General features: G+C 51.4%; 1 protein-coding gene across 2 annotated transcripts in view; it reads left to right on the forward strand.

Moving 5' to 3' along the window:
- Positions 1-15,911, forward strand: part of PPP2R5C (protein phosphatase 2 regulatory subunit B'gamma) — a 1,473,822-nt gene that overhangs the window by 1,094,815 nt on the left and 363,096 nt on the right. For both annotated transcript variants that reach the window (XM_078660190.1, XM_078660191.1), the window contains one exon: positions 997-1,124. In XM_078660190.1, coding sequence (XP_078516316.1) covers positions 997-1,124 — 128 coding nt within the window. The remainder of the gene's footprint in view (positions 1-996; positions 1,125-15,911) is intronic.

Here is a 15,911-nt window from a genome sequence, read left to right on the forward strand (position 1 = left end):
GCAAGACATATGTCAGGCAGCTACGTGGGCCTCGCTGCACGCGTTCATAAGACACTACTGCCTGGACAGCCAAGTCCGGAGGGATGGCTTCTTTGGCCGTTCCGTCCTCCAGGACTTTCTGGTGTGATTATTAGTTTGCAGATCCACCATCGGGGTTGGTATTGCTGGGGTATCTATTCTAAGGTAAGGAATCTATCACTAACGTGTCTCTTTCAGATCCACAATTTACTACTTGTGTAACGATATATCTGTAAGAGACATTAGTTAGTGATAGATTCCTTACCGCCCCACCCATCCTCCCCGTTCTGCGAACTGATTTCTAGGGTTAAGGTAATCCCCTTTCAGGGCCCTAGTTTCATGGCACCAGTGTTGGTTTTTATCATGGCTCTGCGTTTCTGGCGCGGAAAAGCTATGTATAAGAACTGACGTCAGCGTGCGAGGGCGGCGTCTAAGTACTCCGGCGACGTCATCCCGATGACAGACGCGGAGCCGCAGACGACGCCTACCGACGTGCAAGGGTATTGCTACGCAAAAGTTTTCGGATCCAGTCTGACGCCTGGGGATATTCTAAGGTAAGGAATCGATCACTAACTTATGTCTCTCACAGATATATCTTCACACAAGTAGTAACTTGTGCATTTTGCTTAGACTAAGACTGCTGTTTTAATGTTTTGAAGTAATAGGATTTGCAGTGTAACTTCTAAACTAAGTACATTTCCCGAAATTTCAACTTAAGGCATCTTAATGTAGATAATTCTGTCATTTGATAGCTAGACAAAAATTAATGCTGTAGGTTATGAATATAAATGTGCCTTTTCATATAGAATTTACTTGGTTAATTGGAATTGAATCTGGTAATCCTGCTGTAAGAGCATAGGAACTGCAATAGCAAAAACCTGTTTGTCCTATGTATCTCTGTTCTCTAAAACATTTGATTATTTGGCAATGTCAGTGATTTTCAGAATAGGTTTTGATATTTCCTTTTTCTTTCTTAAGGTGGCGGAGAGAGCATTGTACTATTGGAACAATGAATATATTATGAGTCTAATCAGTGACAATGCAGCAAAAATTTTACCCATTATGTTTCCATCCTTGTATCGTAACTCAAAGTCACATTGGAACAAGTAAGAGAAAATTGTTTCGCAAAAATTGAAAATCATTGCAAGTAATTTTTATTTCTGTTGATTGTATCAGATATCCTGATTGAGTACATGAAAAGACCTTCAAATAGGGAATTAACTTTTTTTATAGATCAAATAACCACTTTAAACAAGATACCATTATTTTAATAACCTGTTGATATTCTGTCATAATAAAATTATCAGTTTTGTTCATTTTTATATTGTTGTGTTAAAGTGCACCAGAATCTTAAAATGTCAATCTCTATGGATTTCCAAAACACAGCTTCCAGTGGTTCGGCCTGTAAATTGAGAAAGCATTGGCCATAGAGTTTGGAATCAATAACTGTCTCAAATGTTTTGTCCTTCTAGATGTCTTCAAATTGGTCAGTTGGAATAAATCAAAATTGTGATTTACAGTGTTGTGAATGGTATAGTATTTCCTTGTTGTTCCTGTGAGCTGAAAAATGTTCTCAACAAATAATTCAAATGTAAAGGTTGCTATGGACTTGAGGAATCCAATAGCTGGTGTGGATAAGTTTATTAATGATACCAGACAGTTTCATGTGGAAGTTATCTTATTCCTAATAGATACTCGCTTCAGCAGCAGCTTCCTTGATGAACCCTTCTTGGTGCCAGATTGGATCTTGAAACTACATATATCACCAATGCCAGGTGACTCTTCATTATGTCCTAGACAAAGTAGTGGGGCTGCCCCTGAAGTTCCATATCCTACATATAAATGGCTCCTCACCATTCACTACGTAGTTGCTTTTTTTCCACGCCTAATGTGTACGATTCAGAGCCTCTGACGTTTGCTCTTATTTGTCTTTCAACATTTGAGTGGTTTTGCTGGTTTTTGGGGCATTTCTCTCAAAATGTCAGAGCTGCTCCAAGTACCACTGACTATTGTTGTGTAGGGATCCGCATCTGCTTGTGATGTCTAGGCTAGTCTCAACACCAGTTTTTGTTCTTTGTGTGCTCTTATGCATTCAAAGGCAGTTAGGAAAATGAAGACCAAGTTTATGGTGTCTTCTGTGAAGAGCATGTTAAGTTCCTATTCGAGAGGCAGGACTTGAACCCTCGTGTGACACAGGAGCCTTTCTCCATCCAAAAAGCATGAGAAACAGAAGTTGGCACACCATATGTCGTCTTTAAGGGACAATAAGTGGAAGAGTTCAGAGAAAAAGACATCTTCCTGTGAACGTATGCCTGTGCTGGAGCCTATATCATAACATACTTTTCCTAATGCAACCCTCTACTGTAGAACAGGTCTTGGCCTTCAGTGGATATTTTTGACAGTGCCCCCTCTGATTCACCTGCTCTGACCATTACAGTGCTGCTTACAGAATTGGAGACTGTTGTGATACCACAGCTTGACTTAGGTTTTGTTCCCTACTTCAGCTATAGTTCTGTCTATACTTAAGAGCCAAAGTCATTTGTGATGTTTAGGATAGAGGTTGCAGTTCAAGAGGACATTGATGTTGGTTGCAGGTTTGGGTTTGGCATCAACTATAGTTTCTAAATATGGGTCTAATTTGTTGGTTGCCAAGTCAAAGTTTGAATCCTATTCAAACTTATCTAACTGAGTCTTTTTATTCTAACTTACCTAAGAAAGGGGTCTGTTCTGAGGATGCATGATGTGTTTGGCTTGGATTTGGATCCAATTTAGAAATCACATTCCTCTCCAGAGAGAGACTGTGATGGCGATGGTGAAACAGAAAATTTGCTTCCATTCTTATTTTCAGACACAATACACTTGCCACACTCGCAGAATGTTAGCAGACCCAAAACATCCCCAGAACTTTCCTGTTCAAGCAGAGCCTATTTGGCTGAACAGGTTCAATTTTCAGAGGTTACTTAAAAATTAAATCCGATTATTATTCAACGATTCAGATGCATATTGTTGAACTAAAGTGTTCATTATTCATGTATTGTGGCTGGTGAGCAACCTTCAATAGGTGTTTTGCCCACTGATAGATCAAATTTCTAGTATCCTAGATAAGCATCAGTCAAATGTGGCAGTTTCTAGAGTATTGCCTCTAAGTATAGACTGACTCCATGTTTTTCTTATTTACTTATTCTCATCTTTATTTGGCTTCTCATCCTACATCAGAGCATTTAGTGGTACATGCTTAAACTTATGACCTAAAATCTCGGATGATTCCTTTATTACATGCTAATAGGGAGTCCAATTGATTAGACACTATGAAACGGTAGGTCTTTTTCTCAGGCAGTGTAACTTTACAATGCTGATTGCTTCCCTTCCAGGTATAATCATACACTTTGGGAGATGACAGCAGTTGCTGCTGTTAGCCTACCATACAATATGAGGAAATACGTAGCAAGGATGGAAATAGATGTGTCCAAGCAGTCAATGCAATCTAGTTTTAACACAGTTCACTGTAAAGTTAGTGCCTCTGGGCCTACAGTTGTGCTGCGTAAACATTCTTCCAACTTCAGAAGAGAGATCTAATCTTTTTTTGGTTATGCCATTTGAAGAACAGCGACTGAAGTAAAGGCAGATGCATTCCTGATAAGTATTAATCTAAGTACATCTATATGAATTTCCTTGACATCGAAGAGGTTCCAATGCCAGTATTGGAATTATGGTCACCAGTTTGGTTGGAAGGAGTTGCTGCAACAAGAGCAGCAGCAACCTACTCGCTCTTTCAGGAGTACAGCTTCACAGAAGGGTAGGCAACATAATCTGTCACCTTCTCCCTCTTCAACACCACCTGCTAAGATTCTTTCACTTGCAGGTTCTGCATTATCACAAGATACCATCAGGTTTTTCTGATGGATACTTATAACTGCATAATCCCTCGCGAGATCACATAAGTCCCACCCCGTTGCGCCTACGTCAGTTTTTTCCTTTTGCATGTGCAACACTGATCCGGATCGTGCTCCTGCCTGTTTCGGGCCTTTTGCTTGTTGCGTGTGTTTGGGAACAGTGTGCAAATGCCTTCGGGCTTTAAGACGTGCTTGTCTTGTGCGTGCCGGATGTCGGCGACGGATCCTCACCCCATCTGCATGTGGTGGTTGGGAGAACACTACGACTCCACTGATTGTGAGGCGTGCCAGCAAATGAAACCGAAGTCCCGGCGAAGTCTTTAAGCCCACATGTCCAGGTCGGCGGCGTCACCACGTCCGGCCCCTGCGGAGGTTTTCAGGAATTGCTGCCTCCGTCTTCGACATCGCCTTCTGCTAGGCCGCAAGAACGTCACTCACCTGTCAGTAAGTGTCGCAGTTTGTTCCCGAGGGCTGGTTCCAGACCTGTTTGGGGCACGGACCCTCCGCGGCAGGTGCTGCCCCACGTGTTGTCCGCCGTTTCCCGGTGTGGGGGTGTCTAGAGCCCAGATGGAGACATATGTGGCTGCCTTGCAGGCCTTGCTGGCTTCTCCTCCTCCTCCTTCTTCCCTTCCTGGGACGTCTGTGGATCCCTTGCCGTGTGCGGGTCCCTCCGCAGCGTCGCAGGTGGCTCCAACGGCTCCGGCGCCGACTGGCTTGGATCCAGGATCCAGGTTTGGAGGATGTGGTGCCATTGGGGTACGGCCTTTCTTCAGACCACAGCGCATCTGCTTCGCCGCAAACTCCTGCGGGAGTCCCTGTGGTGTCGCGGGAGGTCAACAGGGCTTGGGTCGCATCCCGAGTCGCCCTCGGGACAGGCGGTGGCCTCGTCCGAGGTGACGCCGCTTAGGTGGCGGTGGATGCTGGCCCTGGCGGTGCCACAGGGCCCGGCGAAGGGCCCTTCACGTCACGGGCTGAGGCTGGTGGGGGACCCCTCGTCCCTCCCCGGGTCTCACACCCCTCCACGCAGGTGGCTACCTCGTCGGAGGTCGGCTTGATGCCTTTCCGGCGCCATTCCTTTGCCGGCCCAGCCCCGGTCCAGCCCCGGTCTCCTGCGCCGTGCGCTGTGGTGGAGGTCGTTCCGGCGTCCTGCCTCAGATTGTGGACTCTACAGCGCCAGGCCGTCGTCTGGGTCGTTGACTCTTCTTCGGACGCCTCCTCTTCTCCTGAGGTTCGGCGCTTGCTGGTTTCATCCTACTCGGAGACGGACCGCCGCGTTGTAGCTTTTTCCCCGACGTTGTCTAAGGATGGCTCCTCGCCGTCACCGCGGTCTTCGTCGGATGCTCCGCAGGTCCCCCACTACTCGGCCCCTCTTCCTCCTTTCCGGACCTGGCCCTTCCTTCCTCCGGTTGGCTTGGGGGACAGCCGCCTTAGCTTGCAGCCGTCACCTACTGAGGATCTGCTTTCTCCACCGCGGGCCTGTGCTGCCTTTGCTCGTGCTGTTTCCACGGCTGTGGGAATCTGGCGTATCGGTGATCCAGCTGCCCATTTCCCCGCGTATCATCTTCTGGCGGTCCTCCATCAGGGTTCTGGTGGTAGGGAACTGCTGCTTCCCTTCGAGGGTTTGCTCCATTCTTCTCTTCTGGGGGCTTAGGGCCGCCCTGCCAAGGGGGACCCGGTGCCCCAACACCTTCTGCTCCGGCGCCGCGTAATCCTGTGTCTTTTTCCCTCCACCTTTCTACCAGGGGCCCTCTTTTGCAGAATGCCTTCCTCTCTCTGCCACCGCTGTTGTCTCCCCCGTCCTGGGAGGCCCCACTGGCTTGGCTCCTGGGGAGCAATATGTTCGCCTCCACCAGTGCGGCTCTGAGGGCTGCGGCAATTCCGCAGCGGTTTAGCGGAGTGGGCGGGGCCGCGTCGGCCAATGGACGTGCGCAGCACTGCGAAGGGAGTGCGCGTGACGGCCGTTGGCCGACTGAAGCACGCAAGGGGTTAACACTCTGTGTGTTTTGGCTAGGGACACTTCTTCCTTGTGGGACTTGGCGGAGTCCCTTATGTCTGCCGCTTCTCAGGAGGGTGCCTGTGTTGATCTGCGGCACCATGTGTTGGATGGCCGGTAGCTGGCGGCGTTTATTCTTCGCTCCGCTCTGGACATCTCAGAGGTGCTTGGTCGTGCCATGGCTTCTTCGGTCGCACTTCGTTGACCTGCCTGGCTTCAGGACAGTGTGTTCCCAGAGAATGTTCGAGAACGGCTGGTGGACCTTCCTTTCGATGGCGCTTTTTTGTTCCACGCCCCTGCGGACTCGGCCATTCAGAGGTTCTTGGCGGGGCTTTGGCCTCTTCCTCCTCCTACTTCTCCTCCCCCCTCAGTGACCTGTGAGTTGATCTGGATTTTGGGAGGCTTTCTTCTGTTGGGGCGGGTCGCCCCTGTGTGTGTTCTGTCTGATTACTGTGCATTGAAGTCCTTTGGTTAGGACTGTGGTGCTGGTGGCTGCTGGTCCGGCCCCCATTTTTGGATTGTGATTTTTGGCTTTTGCTGAGCCGTGTTGGCCCTGAGATTAGGCCTTCTGTTCTTATTGGCTGATTGGCAAGCTGTCTGCGGGTTCTCTGCAGGTCTTTTCTGTTTTCCTCTGCTGCTGAATGTTTTTCCTAAGAGGGTTCCCATGTCCTGGGACGTAACATGCCCTATGTGGGGTTCTGGTAGCTATTATATCGCTTTGTCATGTGCTGGGGAGGTGTGGTCGCCTTCGGGCCTCTGCTCTCCATGGCGTCACGGTATGTCGCAGGTGCGTTCCTCTTGCTGAGGGTTTTGGAATGGCTCAAGCTGTGCTCTGGGCTGTCCTTCTCTGGGGTCGCTGCGTTGCTAGCCTGGTCTGGCCTGCTGTCTGCGGCCTTGCGTCATACCTCTGCCTGGTTCCGCTTCTTTTTTTGTTTGGGCTGTGTGTGCGGACTTCTCCCTTGGGGTGTATCCGGGGCCTTCTTGGCCTTCCTGGCCTCTGTCTTCGGCTGGCATCTGGCTTATTCTGGGTTCACCGTTCCGTGCTTTTGTCTGCAGTGGGCTGTGCCTGTGGTGCCGACCTGCAGTTATTTAGCATCACTGTGCCTTCTGGCACTTTAGCGGGACAGTCGTCCTTGCCTTGTCCGCTGCTTGAGGCTGAGGTGTTTTCGACCCTCTTCCAGTGGGCCATGTCTTCAGTTCTCCCTCTCCTCCCTGGGGTTGCGGTGGTTCTGGAGTTTCTTGTGCCTCCTCGGTTGCTGTCTGTCCCTGCTGGGTGTTGGGCGTTATGCCCTGGACGACCTCAGGCTACCAGTTTGCTCCGCCTGCCTTATTGCCAAAGGCACCGTTCTGTCTTGTCCATTTCCTTCCGGCTGTGATAGACTCCGCTGCACTCTTCACTGGGTGTTCCAGGTTGGGGGGGGGGGGGGGGGGGCTTGCCTTCACTCTACCTCTTTTCCTTGGAGTCTCTAGGTTGCTCTTCCTAGGTTCTCCTCATCATTGCTTGGGCTTTGGGGCTCCTGGTGGAGATTCTTGATACCTTGAATGGGTGTGGGGCGCTTTGGCGTCCTTTAGCCTTGCCCTCGTTTCTCCTGCTGCTTGATGGCGGACTGCCTCTCTTTTTGTCTTCCCGCATCCCCTCTGGGGTTGGGGGTCTTCTGGATGCAGGGGTTCCCCTAGCCTGGGGGGCAGGGTTCTTTTCCCTGTCCGTTGCCCTCGTACCCTGTGGGACTCTCTATTATGTCCAGGCTGGTGGGGTCCTCTCTATCAGATGTATGAGTTACTTACCTTCGGTAACGGTGTATCTGGTAGAGACGATTCCTGCCGCAGATTCTTTCACGACCCGCCCTTCCTCCCCGTTCTGCGATGACCCTTGGCTTGTTCTTCTGCACTCTCCTCCCTGTGGGTGGCTATGTCTTCTGTGAGAGCATTCTTTCGCTCTTTTTTGACAGAATGTTGTCCTGCTATTTGTTCCGATTCCTCCCTTTGGTCTTTGGAGGATAGGTCAAAGGTGCTTCTGTGCCCTTACTCTCTGGTTGCTCCAGGTTGGGGCTACCTTCAAACCACCCCGCACCCCCTTCCCTCTTTCCCCTTTCAGTGCTAGGGGTTCTGGCCCCTATGCTTCTCTGCTGCCCTCTGGGTTGGGGTCTTTTGGCCGGGCCTCTGCCCTTGTTCCTTATTGGGGAAGTCACATTCTGCGTGGGGACTGTTCTGGGGTTTGTCGTCCTTGTTTGTCCCGGACTGGTTCCCCTTCATTGTTCTTGATTGGGGTTTTAGTCCTGCTACAGAGTCGTGCTCGGACTGTCAGGCCATGGCTCCGAAGGCCATGTGGGAGTGACCTGTGAAGCTCCTTGCAGGCCCGTCAGTCGACACCGGCCAGCGAGCCTCTACAGAGGTCCTGTTAGAAGAATTGGAGGTCGCTGGACCGCTCCCGGAGCCCCAAATCGTCTTCCTCCCACTCAAGGTCCTTTTGGTTCTCGTGGAAGAGGCACACGAAGAAAGAGTACAAGTGGATTAATCTTCGTCTCGGCTGTCGTCTGTCGATTGATGTGGTCTGGAGCACTGTAAGAATGTGTAATATACTTTCATGATTAGCCCCACTTTTTGCTTAGCGTCAGTGTGTTTTTGATCTGTCTGACTGGGATCCTGCCAATTAGGACCGCAGTCACTGTGCTTCCTCCCTAAATTGACCATGGTAAGTAGTTTTGTTCATCCACAGTTGTCTACTGGTGTACCCTTTTAAGTCCCTAGTATATGGTACTAAGGTACTCAGGTACTCAGAACATAGATACACCAGGGGTCTCCCAAGGACTGCAGCATGTATTGTGCCACCCATGGGAGTCTACTCAAACTGTGACTACAGGGCTCCCATTGCAGGAAGGGGCGTGGCTTGGCCGCCGACGAAAATGGACGCGTGAGCTCCGGGCTCCGTGCCTACCTTCCCCGATTATCCTGCTTTACTTTCTCCTGCTGGCCCTAATGAACTGGGATTGACCACATCCCCAACCTCGAACATTGAAGTTCGGCCCAGAGCGGTGGGGCCATCCAGACGGCGGTGCGGAGACGCGACGCGCCCGAGATCTTGCAGACGGCGCCGGCCATCTTCTGCGGCCTATGCGCCCTGCTTCATCCCCGGCCTCAATTTATCAGGTCAAATAAACACCACTGGGTATGGGCTCCCAAGCAGCAAGGCCAAGCCACAGCCTTATATAATACAAAATAGAAAAACGCCAATGCTGCCAAAACCAATTCACCATAAATTTGACATATCACAGTTGAATAAAACATAAAGTGAGGGTATCTAAGTATCTTGAATAAATCTTTACTTTAATTTCCTTTTTACTTCATTTAGATTTTTTGATCATTTTTAAGCAAATTTTTCAATTTAGAAAAACATGACATACAATATATGTAAAAAATTCTGTACATGAAAGCACTCCCTTCCAACACTCATACCTACACTCACTTGTGAATCACAGTCAAACACTCTCATATACACTCGACATTACACCATTCTTATTTACAATTATTTAAAGTTCACTGTTTCATGTATAATGCCATAGATTATAATTCACATCTATTTATATATTTGACACCAAGCTCATTTGTTAATTGATGTTCTTATGGCATGGGAAAACACAAGGTCTACGCGTTTCGAACTCCTCTTAGTATCGAGTGCTCATCAGGACCACACACTCTAATTTTCTGCAACAAATAAATTTGTAGAAGTCCTCAAGCCCACGGCGCGGGACAACCGGTGTGTCTTGCTATTCACACCATCTCCCTATTATGCTTTCTTATTTTCATATAGTATTGGAAGGTTATTAATTTTCACTGCTGTCCCTTAATCAAGGAGAGCCAATGTTGCAAGCCGGCTTGGATTGAAAAATGGTGTCCTTAATTTTGGACTGACATCAGAGAACGCCGGCCTCTGGGGTTCCAACTCAGTCGCGATCCCGAGGCCGGCTTCTGGGGTTCCAACTCAGTCGCGGTCCGTTACTCTCTTGTTCTCGGCCCGCCTGCGGATCATGGTAGAGGGCAAATCCTCCTTCTACAATTCTCCTGACGAAGTGTGGGACTGGCTGGAACTGTACAAGGCCGGTGCGGATGCTCATCTGACTTCTGGGGAGCCGCGGAGCGCCGCACCGAGACCTAGGCGGAGCAGGAGAACCAGGAGACGACCACCGACTGCTCGGACCCCCTCCATCTCACAGACTGAGCTGGAACGCAGGGAGGCCCTCCGGGCGGTCTCTACCATTTCCAAGATAGTGGAATCGACATCGGCGGTGGAGTCGGGCTCCCGTAGGGGCTCTGAGGACGGGACGTTGGAGGGTTCGGGCGGTGGCGGCCCCGCGCCACCCCATGTCACTCCTGGGACTGCAGATGGCTTGCTAGACGAATGACCCTAGTTCCACTCCCCGAAATGGTATTGTATACGCTGGTGGGTTCCTGATCTGTGCTAGGGGAGGAGGCATATATCCCGGGCTTGCAGGGAGTTGTTGGGCGGCTGCCTCATACGCTTCATGGCTTCTGCCGCTGACGAGGTGGGGATGTGGGACACCTAGGAATTATTGGGGGAAGCCGGCCGGGAGGCGTGTGTAGCTCACGGTTTGTTGGAAGTGGTGCCCAACCCCCCCTCGATCTCACACCTATTGTGAGACTCTGGTAGTTACCAGAGACTGTTCTTCTTGGGTCTTTTGCATTTGGATGGGTTTCTACAGTTTGGGGACACAGGTTTGTTGGGTGGTTATTGGGCTCAGGTTTTTGGGGTGTTGTCAGTGTGCCTGGAGCTTTTTATTTACTCAGAACTGTACTTGCGATTGTGAATGGGGACCTTACCTGAGCTGAAGTGCGTAACCTGGAATGTGCGGGGATTGAATTCCATGCTGAAACGTCACAAGGTGCATGCCTATCTTGTCCGCAGGGGGATCCAAGTAGCTTTCCTGCAGGAAACATATGTTGACCAGACGGAGGGGCGGGCTCTGCAGCGCAGGTGGCGGGGACAGTTGTTTTACACTGTGTACTCGGCCTTTGCAAGGGGAGTTTTGGTCTGGGTGAGAGCAGGGGTTCCCTTCCAGCCCTTGGTGACTGTGGTAGATCCTGAGGGGAGATTTGTGGCTGTGCAGGGCCGACTGGATGGGAGGGACGTAACCCTCTGCAGTGTTTACGCCCCGAATGTGGAGCAGCCTGCCTTTTTCACACGATTATCCGGGAAACTGGCGACAGTCCTGGCTAATACGGTCCTGCTAGGAGGGGATTTTAACTCTGTGTTAGATGTGGAGTTAGACAGGTCTCACCCACCACTGGTACAATCAGCAGCTCACAGGCTGGCGAAGAGTAGGCGAGAGTGGCAGAGTAGCTGGGGCCTGGTCGATGCATGGCGTACTCAGCACCCTGCTGAGAGGGATTTCTCCTTTTACTCCCCCCCACATGCTCCATGTTCGCCTTGACAGCATTCTCTGCTCCCCGGACGCTCAGTGTTTGGTCCGCCACAGCGAATACCTGGCTAAAACGATATCCGATCATAACCCTTGCTTGGTAGTGGTCCAATGGACGCGGCAACGCCAGGCTATCCCAACATGGCGGTTAAATCCGTTGGCGCTAGAGGACGCAGCGTTTAAGGCTGATGTACGAACTGGGGTGGAAGGCTATTTCGCTGCTAATGAGGGCACGCCATCGAGTAGGGCACTGGAGTGGGACGCCTTTAAGGCGGTAATTCGGGGAGTCTATATTTCGGCAACCGCGGGAGTCCGTAAGACCCTCCTGCAGGACGTCGCACTAAGCGAGGATCGCTTGCGCGCGGAGGAGCGACGTAGTCACACGACTCCTGAAGCTCACAGAGCTGTTTCGGCTGCGCGAGAAGAAGCTGCGTCAAAGATGGAGAAGCTCCGCTGCTTCGACTATAAGGAGTTTCTTGTTAGAGCTCAAGCTGAACGCGACAAGGTGGGCTCCCTGCTGGCCTGGCTGGCTAATCCTGGGACTCGCGGCACCCCGATTGTGGCTTTGGCTACCCCGGAGGGCCACCTGGTTTACACTCAATCGGAGATCAACGCCCAATTCTTGGCATACTATACACACCTTTATAGGAGCACGATTCTGAGTGCACCTGTGGAGCTTGACGACTTCCTATTGGCGGCACGGCTTCCCCGGCTTGACCCGGATCAAGCGGACCGCTTAGGCGGGGAAATCACCGAAAGGGAGATACGCGTAGCTATTAAGCACATGGCTCGCCGCAAGACCCCTGGCGCGGATGGTCTACCGATTGAATTCTATGCATCCTACGCGGATGTGCTGACCCCGCGGTTGCAGACAGTTTACCGGGAGGCCTGGGACGCCGGGGCTTTACCTGCGACCACTCGCGAGGCCTTGGTGGTACCTTTACTGAAGCGTGGCGGCGATGCCAGCTCCCGCTCGGCCTACCGCCCGCTCTCCATGCTCACGACGGACTACAAGATCCTGAGCAAGGTTCTCGCGACGCGGCTTCTTGCCCACATGCGCACTTTGGTGCACCCCGATCAGGCGGGCTTTATTCCCCAGCGCACCACCGCCACCTGTGTACGCCGGCTGCTTCGGGTCATGGGGAGCAATGTTGACGGCCTCCCTGATGCTGCTGTCCTTTCGATTGACATCGAAAAGGCCTTTGACAGCGTTGAATGGCCGTACCTGCTTCGGGTACTGGGGGCCTTTGGACTGGGTGAGCGGTTTGTGAAGTGGACTGCCTTGCTTTATACCGCAGCCACTGCTCGAGTCAAGACAGGTGCTACCATCTCTGCCGCGTACGGGGTTGGTCGGGGGACGAGACAGGGCTGCTCCTTATCCCCTCTACTATTCGCCCTCGCTATCGAGCCGCTGGCGGCTCACGCCCTTATGGGCCGAGCTTATGAAGGTCTCTCACTGAGAGGTGATACCCATTACATCTCCCTCTATGCGGACGACTGTTTGATGTTTTTAGCGGACACCGGCGATTCCCTGCGTGGGGCCGAACGCTTGCTCTTAGATTTTGGCCACCTTTCGGGACTACGAGTCAACTGGGGAAAATCTTGTCTTTTCCCGCTTGCACTAAGAACGGATGACTCCCAACCGGAGGGCGAACTGCGTTGGGAGTACCACTGCCTCCCCTACCTAGGTACACATGTCTATCACTCTTCGCTGGCCCTCTTAGAGGGTAACATCGACAGAGCGATCCGGAATCTGCAAAGCTCCATGGGATTCTGGCGGACACTACCTCTGTCGGTCGCGGGGCGAGTGGCGTTACTGAAAATGGTCGCACTTCCCCGCTTATTATATCTGTTCCACACTCTCCCAATATGGATCCCTGCGTCGGTTTTTAGCAGACTCCGCTCCCTGACCTCCGGGTTCATCTGGGGTTCGGGTAGGCGGCGTGTCGCTCTGGCCACTTTGATGCGCCCCAGGGCAGATGGGGGGCTTGCAGTCCCGGATTTTGAGTGGTACTACCTGGCGGCGCAGCTGCAGTGACTAACCCAGGCGGTGGCTTTAGAGTACCGGGGCCCAGAGGGGGTGCAGGGCAGACTGTTTCCCCGACATGTCATCTCCTTTATAATCCTGGGCCAGAAGCTGGATCTTACCCTGCTTACGCTGGAGGAACGTACACTTCGTAGCTCTTGGCTTCGTTTCCATAGGCGCTCGGGTACCGCTCGCCTCTGAGATTCCATTGGGGATGTGCACGGCCTTCCCGCATGGGGGTGACTGGTCAGCCCTGGCAACCTGGGAGGAGCTCGGTTTGCAAGTGCTCGGTGATCTTTACAAAGATGGTACGCTGCTCACGTTCCAAGAGCTGCGAGACACTTACGACCTCCCAAGAGGTGACTACCTGCTGCACGCTGCGCTGTTGGCCGGTATTGGGAGCCACTGGAGGGGGGGGCTCATCGAGCCACCGACGTCCGACTGCTGCCAATATGTGGTCATGGCGGCTGGTACTTACAAGGCCGTCACCTGCCTCTACCGGAGGCTGTCGACTGAAGCCCTGCTGCCCATGGATGGGCTGAGAGCCAAATGGGAATGTGATGTTGGGCGACCGATTCCTGAGTCGACCTGGCCGCAGCTGGTGCGCCGCGCGTGGAAGGGCACTAGGAACGCCAGGTTCCAATTGGTCCAGTTCTTTACGCTACACCGTGCGTACCTCACCAGTTAAGATCTCGCGCTATTTTGAGGGCGCATCGTCGCTCTGTCCGCGTTGTGGGGCGGCTGAAGCGGATTTCGCACACATGTTTTGGTCCTGTGGTGAACTGACTGGTTACTGGGAGGCGGTGATGGCCTGCCTGAATGCTGTCACGGACCGGCAGATAGCAGCAGATATGGGCGCTTGCTTATTGTTATGATTCCCTCACACCCCCCGGACTCGCGTCACTAGTAAGTTTTATGATTTGGGCCTGATTCTAGCCAAAAGAGAGATCACCATGCACTGGAAATCCAACCAGGGTCCTAGCTACTTGCGTTGGAGGGCCACGTTGATGCGATGGGCGAGAGCTGAGAGCGCATTGCGATTGCAACAGGCCAGGCGCCTAGACAATGACAAGGCCTTGGAGGTGGCTAGAGCGTGGGAGACCTTGGTAGTAGCACTCCAGCTGCCTGAGAGCGAACTGAGTGAGGATGAGGGAGTGGCGGCACCATAGGAGTGGTACTTTAGTTGGTCCCCCACTTCCAACGAAGCACACGATTACTACATGCACGACAGGGGTTCTGAGAAGTCGGTTCCCCCATTGCAACAGACTACTTTCCTTTTTTTTTTTTTGACAGGAGGGAAAATTTCTGTTGCTTATATGCTCATCGAGGAAGGACGTAAGGCACACTGACAGGGGGGGTGGGCCACGGGGAGGGATCTGTTTCGGGGATTGTTCTATATAAATGGCTTCATGTATGAGAAGTGTTATCATCCTGAAATGTTATTCATCAAAGCGCTACCTGGCTGACTGTACTAGTCACTTGTCAAACCTGATTGCCAATAAAAATAGTTTTTACAAAAAAAAAACAGGGCTCCCATTGCAGCCTGTGTAATTTGGTGCTTGCACCGCTTACCACAGATAGAATTTTCCACATTGGTATATCCAGGGGGAGACCAAACCATAAACTAAGAAAGTGGAATGCAAAGCCAATTGTGGCGTGTAGGAAAGTAGGATCTGCCTTCATGGTCACCCCCTCTTTTTGCTGGTGTCATTATGTTTTATTGACTAGTCTGACTGGGGTCCTGCTAACCAGGACCCCAGTCTCTGTGCTTCTTCCCTAAATTGGACATGGCGAGTACTTAGGTGCACTCCAGGTTGGCTACTGGTGTACTCATGTAAGTACCTAGTATATGGTTCTAAGGTATCCAGTACATCGGTACACCAGGGGTCTCCCATGGGCTGAAGCATGTATTATGCCACCCGTGAGAGACCACTAAAATTGTGACTACAGGCCTACCATTGCAAAGCCTGGAGAATCGACTCCGGGGTTTGTAGAGGGGCCTTGCTCATACGGGGATACCCTCACACTTGTAACCAAGCACCCTGCACTCAGGACTGAAGAGCCTGCCTTAGGGGTGACGTACAGATTTTAAGTGCAGTTACCTCAGATATAAGGAAACTTATATCTGTTGTAAGTGGTGCTGCACCAACTTACACAGGCTGAAATAGCAGGCCTGTAATCACAGTTTGACTTGTCTCTCATGGGTAGCATAATACATGCTGCAGCAAATGGGAGACCCCTGGTGTACCTATGCCCTGGGTACCTTAGTACCATATATCTGAAAGAGACACATTAGTGATAGATTCCTTACCTTAGAATATCCCCAGGCGTCAGACTGGATGCGGAAAGTTATCCAGTATTGGGGAGTCTTTCATAGATTCACATGCCTGAATTCAGGCATGTGAATCTATGAAAGATACCAATACTGGAGTACCCCTGCGAGTCGGTAGGTGGCGTCGTGCAGCTCTGTGTCCATCGCTGGTGTCGTAAGCTCCGCGATGGCGTCACAGAGGCTCTTAGGCGCCACCCATGCGCACTGACGTCAG

Source organism: Lissotriton helveticus, chromosome 9, assembly GCF_964261635.1.
Source record: "Lissotriton helveticus chromosome 9, aLisHel1.1, whole genome shotgun sequence".
Lineage (NCBI taxonomy): Eukaryota > Metazoa > Chordata > Amphibia > Caudata > Salamandridae > Lissotriton > Lissotriton helveticus.